This window comes from Corylus avellana, chromosome 3 (assembly GCF_965113065.1).
Source record: "Corylus avellana chromosome 3, dhCorAvel1.hap1.2, whole genome shotgun sequence".
NCBI classification, from domain to species: Eukaryota; Viridiplantae; Streptophyta; class Magnoliopsida; order Fagales; family Betulaceae; genus Corylus; species Corylus avellana.
Window position 1 is genome coordinate 14,490,076 of NC_142492.1, and position 10,451 is coordinate 14,500,526.

The 10,451-nt window shown below is 36.7% G+C and overlaps 1 protein-coding gene across 1 annotated transcript; it reads right to left on the bottom strand.

Annotated features, from left to right (window-relative positions):
- Window positions 1-5,094: 5,094 nt before the first annotated feature.
- Window positions 5,095-10,095, bottom strand: LOC148586836 (uncharacterized). Its single transcript, XM_088514360.1, has 3 exons — window positions 9,471-10,095; window positions 6,963-7,062; window positions 5,095-5,293 (listed from the first exon to the last, which is right to left on the bottom strand). Exons 1-3 carry the CDS (start codon window positions 10,093-10,095, stop codon window positions 5,095-5,097), a joined length of 924 nt encoding a protein of 307 aa, XP_088370486.1.
- Between the last annotated feature and the right edge of the window lie 356 nt (window positions 10,096-10,451).

Here is a 10,451-nt window from a genome sequence, read left to right on the forward strand (position 1 = left end):
AAAAAAAAAAAAAAAAAAAAAAAAAAAATTGGAGGTGGCCGAAAGCTCCCCCAGTGGACACTGGGGGTGGCCGAGCCACCCCCATGGAGCCTGGGGTGGCCAAACCCACCCCCAATGGTGGTTGGGGGTGGTTTCGACCACCCCCTTGACTCCAAGGGGTTGGCTGAGCCAGCCCCTTGGTGCCCAAGGGGCTAGACGAAACCACCCCTAGTGGGTACTGGGAGTGGCCGAGCCACCCTGATGGAGCCTAGGGGGTGGCCGAAACCACCCCCAATCACCATTGGCGGTGGTTTCGGCCACCTCCTAGGCTCCATGGGGGTGGCCCAGCCACCCCCAGTACCCAGTGGGGGTGCTTTTGGCCACCCCCTTGGAGCCAAGGGGGTGGTCGAGCCACCCCCAATTTTTTTTCTTTTTTTTTTTTTCAAAAATACATTTTTTTTTTAATTTAAAAAAAAAAATTAAGTAGGTGCCACGTGTCAATATTTGATTGGTCTACATGGAATTCCGTTAAGTCAACTAACAGTCAACTGATAGAGGACTAACTTAGTCTATTATCAAAACCATAGGGACCTCCTGTGATAAAAATGAAACCCTAGGGGGGAAAAAATAAAGTAATAAAACCCTAGGGACTAATTTAGTATTTAACCTTAATCATATTGTGTTGCTTAACTTGATTAATTCCTGCTTTCTTAAATTTCTCATATGTATGTGATTGGCCATTATATGCATGTGGTATGGACTAGTTAAATAAATCAATTTAGATGATCGAGTCCTGGGTTTAATAAGAGTAACAAAAGAAATTCACACCAGGTTCTTAGATTAATGTATATGGGGAACCGGGAGTAGACACCCATGCCTAATTTGTTGCTTAAAAAAATCAATAGCTTAAGAAGTAGACACCCATACCCTTAGATTGGCTAACATTAGGTATTCGTAATATGATTGGATCATTAGCATATTGTTATATTATCTAAATATGATTAGTGGTGGATATCAATGCCTTACCTTTCATTTATCTTTATATCTTTTTATTTCTCTTTCACAATATTAATTTAGTGACAATTTGATATTTTTATCAATTCTGAAACAAAATCAACAATTCTCGTGGGATCGATCTCTTACTTGTTGCACTATACTATCGTTTGATCTTGTGCATTTGCGAGTAAAACGTACAATTATTTGCCTATTAATTTAGATAGATATTTGCACAATATCCACACTGCTATGCACTGGCTAATCAAAATGGCCGTGTGAGACCAACCCAAGTTAGCTTAGTGACATTGGCTCAGATACCAAGCTTGAACCAACATCATAGGAGGGTCGTACGAAATGGCTGTGTAGCCTGTGTGGGACAAGCCCTAGTTGGCTCAGTGATGGTGGCTCAGATAGCAAGCTTGAGCCAATGTCATACTAGGGTGGACTAGGTTGATAAACTGCATCTTCATGGCGCATAAATAGGCTAGGTTGCACTACATGCAAGTGTTGTGTCTCAGTCACATGATACGACAGTGACCCCGACAGCTGTGCTTCTGGGGTCACTCGCACTAGTGGTCTTTGTAATCTTGACTTTCCCTGAAAGTTCATATCAACCTGCGAAATACATCATGCACCCAATCAATATTGACACTAATTAAATATGTACCAACATATATAAATGAGTTACATGTACAATATTCAATATATACCAATCATCATCAAAAATATACAATAATTACCAATCAATGTAGGAATAATTAAACATATACCAATCAATGTATAAATTTATTTAATGTACAATATTCCCGCAATTACCAATCAATGTAGAAATAAATAGAAATATACCAATCAATGTTTAAATTTATTTCATGTACAATATACAGTAATTACCAATCAATGTAGAAATAAATAGAAATATACCAATCAATGTTTAAATTTATTTCATGTACAATATACAGTAATTACCAATCAATGTAGAAATGAATAAATGTATACCAATAAATGTACGATATTCAATTCTTATGAAATTACCTACACTTCGGTTGGATCTATGTCATCTCAGCAATATTTGAAGTCTTCCTGCGGATATAGATCATGATTAATGTTCATGATGAGTGACTCATTCTCGTAGTAGTTGGCACGAGCATCATGAAACCTTTACCCTGAACAACATCGTACACGTTTCTAGATTTCATCCTCACTACGCAAGCCCAATCTGGGCTCCTTTCATCTTCCACGTAAAAAACTTGGTCAACTTGGAAAGTTAGCACATATGGCTCATTCGTAATCTGCTCGCCCGTGTGAATAAGGCTTTTGAAACTGACAAGAGTTAGGCCATACTCGTCCACCTTGTATCCCCTATCCCTTGTATTGTTCGCTTGGTCACACTTGAACATAACATACCTAGTCCTGTCGTAGTACTCCATCTCAGTTATTTGGGTTAACTTCGCGTAGTATGTTTCGATAGTCGGCACACACACACAGCTATTCTAAGTCCACTTTCTGACATCATGTTCCAGAGTGCAAAACTACTTGCGTGAACCACATATCAATTATATTGGAGTGTTGTCTCGATCGGCCCTTTAGAATGCATTACCAGTTTATCACCCATTTCCATCCTGCATCGATCGTCCAATCGATTGACCTACGACTATATTAGAATGAAAGACGTATACTTAGTTTGGTGAGGAAATAGGAATGAGAAGCAAATATTTTGACATTTAATAGGAGTACATGACATTAGTCTTACATGTTCACGGTACCAATTGCAAAATTGCTAAAGATGTTGGGTTTCCAACTGATCGTCAATCGTTTGCCCCCTATTGCATGCTCGCCTTAGCATATCTATGTGCATCCTACAATTTGAATTTAGAATTTTATAATTCACAACTAACGGTGTTAGATGAATTAACATGCATGTGCTAGTAACATGACTCACGTTTGCAATTGAAGAAACTTATCTGAGTTAAACATAATATATTGGTGAATCTGTATCAATAGGCATTGGTCGAGGTCGACTCATGTTACCACCCTTTTAGACTCATCCGGTTCTTTAGGGTCTATTGTGAAATGTTGGTGCGTTATCTAAATACAACAAATAGAACATCACCAACTCATTTGCTATGTAGCCCTTCGCAATGCAGCCTTCAGGAGCCACTTTATTGCGCACATTAGATTTGAACCTCCCAAGAGCCCTACAATTGAAAAGCACTCAATCATTGTAGTTCTTCATTGTTTTTAAATTAGGGGAAAAAATAATGATTTAAGTTAAAATTTACCTCTCAGCCGGATACATCCACCAAAATTGTACCAGCCCATCGAATCGACATTCACGGACAAGATGCACAACAACATGAACCATGCCGGTGAAAAAACTGGGGGGAGGGAACACTTGTTCTATCTTGCACAAAGTGATAAATACATCACTCTCAAGCCGGTTCATATCCTCTTGTGTCAATGTTTTTGAATATATTCCCCTGAAGAATGCATACAACTCAACTAGAGGTCTAACCACTTTACTTGGCAGGGATCCACATAACGCAATAGGCAGAAGCTGTTGCATTAGTACGTGTCTGTCATGACTCTTCAAACTAACAATCGTATGTTCCTTAAGTCTTAGACAGCGGGACATGTTCGAGGCATAACCGTCAAGCACCCTTACATGTTGAAGCACTTTCAAGAAATTAGTTTTATCTGCATTAGACATCGTGTGGCAAGCTGCGGGCATATATGTTTTCCTATTCTCGCCCGTGAATGGATGAAGTTTAGGTCTCAAACCCATTTCACACAAGTCTTTATGGGCTTCAAGGTTGTCCTTTGTTTTTAATGTCCAGTATTGTGCCAAATATATTTTCCATCACATTTTTATCATGACATCAAGGTTGTACCATAATAAATTATTTTCTAATATGGCAACCTAAAGAAAATACTTTTCTTCTTCCACACTATATGATCAGTCGCTGGTTGTTGTTTCTTAGGAGTCCTCTTCCGCTTCTTTGACTTACCATCATTCTTTGACTTATCAGTGTTCTCATCCCTAAATACCATCCCATCTAACTATTTCAGAATTTCATCTCCATCTGGCACATCGGGGGCACTGTCTAGTTCTTGGTTTTCATTAAATGTTCTTCTATTCAGCCTCCGCAGATGATCCATAGGCAAGTATCGCACATGCCCCATATAACAATATTCATGACCGTGTTGTAAGCAGTTAGACCTTGTTGAATGCATACAACAAGGACATGCCTTTTCACCCCTTGTAGGTCATCTGGACAAATTTGCATATGCCGGGAAGTCATTAATTGTCCACATCAACTGCGCTCGTAACACAAAAAAAAATTTCATGGAGACATCAAATTTGCGTACCCCTACATTCCATAACTCCTGTAATTCCAATATTAAGGGTTAAAGGTAGATGATATATTCATTCCAAGTGAACTTGGGCCTGAGATAATCAGGGATAATATGAAAGACGTTTGTTTCATGCACATCCAAAGAGGCAAGTTGTATAGAACAAGCATTACATGCCAAGTACTGTGGGATGTGCTCTTGTTCCCCAAAAGATTAAATCCATTGGAGGTTAAGCTAAGCTTTACGTTCCTGTTGTCCAATGAAAATCCCGGATGTAAATTATCGACCTTTGTGCAACCATCTGCATGCCACCTCATATGAGGTGCGTATGTTGCAACATAAATAGCTTCTGTAGTCATGGTATGAGTGGAAACCACCGCAACACCTTCACCAAACGTCTCTTAGACGATACGGGTTGACCATCCTTGTCTAAATTAATTTTATCCTTCCACTTAGATTCTCCACAAACTATATAGAAATCTAATTCTGCATTACCCTTCTAGAATAACATACAGTTATTTCGACAAGCCAGAATATTCTAACATCTAAGTCCCATGTCCCTAAGAAACCTTTTGGCCTCATATGTATTACTTGGCAAAGCTTAATCATCTGTCGGCAGCAACTGATTGATGAACTCAAGCAAAGACGAGTATGTTTGGCCTTATCATGAAGTGGCTTGTTTGCATTTTTAATCAAGTCGTAGTACTTTCGTGCACTATCCTCATTGGCTTCTTCATGCACAATTTCTTCATCCCCCTGTACCATGAACTAAGGCTCACAGTTGTCTTCCCTCACCTCGTGCATGCCGAATAAATCATACAACATGGCGTGCATATTTTCAACCTGTTCTGTGCTTGCACCAGCATTTGCGGCCAGGGCATTCGAATTAGAGCCTTCAGCAGGAGCCACTACAAGCTTCTCATCGTGATAAAACCAGATTGTGTACCAGGCTCTTATTCCTTTCTCCCTATCAAGTGGTCATATACCAAACTCAGCAGGCGTCGCCCATTAAGGCGACACGTCTTTCAGGGGGTAGTGAATTAATTTATCAGTGCTTCTACAGTTCCTAACTGCAAATTTCACGAACGACTTTTAGCCGTCCTTGTATTCCTTTGAATCCTATACATTGTCATCCAATTCTTATCCATAGCATAACTACATTGGGAATGTAGGAATACATCAAGCTATATTCGACCCTAACATTATCATTTATGAATAAATAAATAAACTACCAAGGGGGCATTTTCTATTATTTCTAAAATGCTATAATTTTAGATTCATACTTTTTTTTTTCTTTTAATCCTATAATACTCCAGAGTTATGCTAGTAGCCTAGTATTAAATATGATACTTTACAAAAATTAAAGAATTTATGTTCATAAATTAAATAGCCTAGCCTAGCATTATATATGACACTTAAAAAAATTAAACAATTCATGTTCATAAACAAAATAGCCTAGCCTAGCATTATATTTGATACTTGAAAAAATTAAACAGTTCGTTTTCATAAATTAAATAGCCTAGCCTAGCACTATATATGACACTTAAAAAAATTAAACAATTCATGTTCATAAAAAAAATAGCCTAGCCAAGCTACATATGATGCTTAAAAAAATTAAACAATGCATAAATAAATAACACAACATAGCCTAGCATTATATGTGATACTTATACAATTCATGTTCATAACAATCCTACCATACAAAAAATTAAATTTAAAACAAATGCCTAATAATTAAAAAAATAATTGAATAATTATATATATTTGATACTTTACAAAAATTAAACATTTCATGTTCATAAATAAAATAGTTTAGCCTAGCCTAGCCTAGCATTTATATTTGAAACTAAAAATTAAATTTGAAACAAATATATAATACTTAAAACATAAATAAATAACTTTAATCAAATAAATAAATTTATTTTGTCTAAATTCAAACCAATAAATATTGTCCAAATTTAAATGCATTTGTTATGGGGACCATAAATAAAATAAATCTAGGTTAGTTTTTTTTTTCTTTTTTTTTTTTAATAACATTTACATAATGTGAATTTTAAAAACCTAAAAAAATTATAATCTAAAAAGTAATCTGAATTTTAAAAAACTAAACAAAATTATAATCCAACAAATAATTACAGAATTCTGAAATCTAATTAAACACAAAATAACAAACCTAAAATCTAAATAACAAATCTAAAATCCAAATAACAAATCAAATAAAAAATTTTATTTTGTCTAAATTTAAACGAATAAATATTGTCCAACTTTAAATGTGTTTCTTATGGGGACCTTAAATAAAATAAATCTATGTTATTTATTTTATTTTTTATTTTTTTAACATTTACATAATATGAATTTTAAAACCTAAACAAAATTTTTCAATACCTAACATAATATATATATATATATATATATATATATATATATGAGAGAGAATGACACCGGAGAGGTGAGTGCGTGCTGGGAGAGGGAGAGAAGAAGAGAATAAGAAATAAGAGGAAGAGAGGAACAAGAGAGGAAAAGAAAAAAAAGAGGAAGACCTCACATATTTTACTGGGCTCCTTATATTAGAAACACTGTCACCCAATCCTTTCAAGCCTTCATTTATAACAAAATTTAATATATGAGCGGCATACCGCATGTGAAGAAATTCACATTCCAAAACAGTAGAAAGCTTGTCCTTCATCCTCATTTTCACATATTCAATCACCACATCATTGACTGTAGCATTATCACCTATAATAGTGAAAAAATCTCAATCCCCCACTCCATCAATGTACTCTCCAACTTTTTTCCAATATTTTCACCCTTATGGTTTGAAACTATGTCAAACTTGATTATTTTTTATACATTATCCAATCATCATCTATGAAGCTAGCAGTGACAACCATGTAGTTCAAATTTTGAAGAGATGTCTATGTATCGGTGTAGTGACCCAAATAATTAACTAAGCTTAAATAGCTTAGTTAGAGGGTTAACTTTTACTTCGGGTCACTAGGAACAGCTAGAAGGGCATTTTGAGAATTTAGGACTTTTGAACCAGACATACGCCCGGGGACAACCGTACATACGCTCTTGTCTTTAAGTGAGGATGTACGCTGGGAGACCACCGGACGTACTCTGCCAATAGTACGCCATACTCTGCAAATAGTACACAGACATACACCCCAATTGTACAACACATACTCTACTTTTGGCTTAACCTTGGATAATACCTGGACGTACGCTATAGTCTTTGGACTGTTAGGTAAATAGTACTGGATGTACGCCCCTATAGTACTGGATGTCCGTTACTTTTCAGAATAGTTGGTAGTGCCCTCATTTTTTTCTCACCTATAATCCCCTACTCCTCACCCTTTCACGCACACTCTTGCCCCCAAGCTCTCTAATAACCATATGTGAGTGCTTTTGTGAGTTGTGAGATTCCTGGAGGAGAGGGAGAGATTTATTGGAAGTTTTGCTTCAAGGAAGTAATCTTCTAAGCTTACTTTTTTCCTTACTTAGTTGTTATGTTGTTTAATTGTTTTTCATAGTTTGCTTAGTTGGTAGTTTGTAGCTTTTAGTTATGTTGTTGCTCTTAATCTTGGTTTAAGCATGGTTAGTGTTTAATTTTTGTTAGGCATATTTCCTTTTTGCATGGAGGTGTTGTTTTGAGATAGGAGGTCCTAAGAATTCTTTTGGTAGTTTTTGACCCAGTTTAGGAGGATAGGAGGACGGTTAAACCAAATGAGGTTCTACCTGAACCTTCTGGGCTGACGTACGAGCCTTCTAGGCGGACGTACGGCCACGGACCCGGACGTATGGTCAGAAGTGTTCCAGGGAATGCCACTTTGGCCAGTAGTCCGATAGCCTCCGTTTTCATGTTCTAGGTTTGTTTTAGTTGGATTTAGAACTAATGATTGGTCTTTTCTTAGTATTCGAGGTTATAGAGCCTCAAGGGAATTTTATGGAGGAGCCTTAGGACCCAGGTGAGTACAAACTCACATGGATGCTTGTTGTTACCTTTTCTACATTGCATGTCTATTTTATATATATCAAACATGGATATTTTGCAACTCTCATGAAATACATTTTGGAACTATTGTAAACTCTCTTTTGTGAAAACGTATGTTGATTAACAAGATAACAATGAGGCTTGTAAAACTATACATGTAAAAGACTGATAAGACTAATTACATCGTATGATATGGTACATGAGTACGTGCGGGATAACGGTCAAGGGCTTACTATATAGGTTAACTTTATGGTCAAATGTGTGTGTGTATAAGCTTTAGATCCAATGATTCTGTGACCAGGCATAGCCATTCCCTAATTGATGGTCACTATAGGACGGACATTATTAGTGGTGTGGGCCACCCAAGTTCAGACTCGGTGGTGCCACTATTGGGATTGACAGTAGCGTACAATATCAAGGCACCGGTGTTGTATTACAGATCCCTTAGGACAGCGCCAACCCTGTTGAGAATGAGTAATATCTCGGGTAGACCATACAGTTGAACTATTACTGTTACTCATAATTATAGGCATATATTACATCTATATCACATCCATGATAAATTGTTATCTGATAATGTTGAATGTGTTTTACAAATAACTAAGTTCACCGTTTAATGATGGGTGCGTCATGTGCATTTATACTCACTAAGCCGTCAGACTTACCCTTGTATTATTTCCCTTTTTTCTCCATATGTACAACTTTGCGGTTATAGATAGTTTAGCAGAGATAGATACCACGAAGCTTTCGGTTATTGTGAAGGATTCGACCCGAGAGATGCTTGAGGACTTATTGTAAACTTAGGCGGGTGCTCATGGTATCTAGTACTATTCAGTTGTCCTATAGACCTAGGTGTTTGATGTATGCTTGCATATTAAGGTGTAGTATATGACTTGTGTATAGTATTTCAACTAATTTGATGTTCCTTTGTAGATGCTCTGGTTGTAATGATTAATGTTTATAGAATCTTATTGTTTCCGCTGCTTAATATCCTCTCTTTTGAGGAGTAGAGGTCCATGAGTCTTGTTTCGCAGGGATAAGGCTGGGAGACTTTTGAGGAATAGAGCTCCCTGAGTCTTGTTTCGCAGGGATAAGGCTGGAAGACAAACCGTGAAATTATTTACCAGTTAATTAATTTCTAGGGCATTACAATTGGTAGTGACGCAAACCCTTTTGCTGCTCAAAAAAGCCTTCAACCTAAGCTTTTCTTCCTCATATAGTTTCATATAATCTTTTTGTATAGTATTGCGACTTGGTATGTTGAACCTTGGTTCAATTCCTTTCTTTAATTCTTTAAACCCATCACTCTCCACATGCCTAAAAGGCAACTCCTCTTTGATGAAATACCTAACATCCAAATTCTTTACATTACCCGGATCATACTTCGTGAATCCCAATTGGTTGGTGCCTTTTGCCGTAGTCTTAAGTGGTATTTGCAACAAAGTTTGACCTTTGGGTAATGGTTTATTCGGTTTGTAGAGTGGATTAGTCGGGCAGCTAGAGGTAAGGTGGGTCATCATGGCTAAAGTGCCATTTTTCCAGTGACACCTTATCAACCTATTACAATAATTGTAAATTGCCTTAGGGTTCTCCTTGTCAACTGGTTCTACCTTTTTCAAGTGCGTCCATGCAACAGATTGATTCACATGTGATTTTTTGGATAGATTCGTTTGTGATTGCAAGGAAGGCACGGGGATTTCAACAATTCTAGAAGGTCTTTCAGGATTGTCACCTTGCATGATGGGGTTACTTGTATTGCTATTTGTGTCATCCATCTATTAAGAGTGTTTAGATATTAATTATTATAATGTTTACACCAAAGTCAATAACAAATTCAATGACTTATAAATAAAAGTAAAATATCTATGCATATAAATCAATCATATATTTCAAAATCAAAACTCATGTTGATATATTGATGATGCAAAAATTGTAGCAGAAGCAATATAGAAAATGAACACAAAGAACTTTACGGGTAGTTCGGTGTTAGACACTTACGTCCACCACTCGGAATACCCCTAAGGGTTACATTGCGCTCATTGACTTGATTTGTTTACAATACAAAGGTTCCTATTTATAGGGTAGTCTTTAAATACAAGTATAGTAATCAAATCCCCTTGATTTGATTACA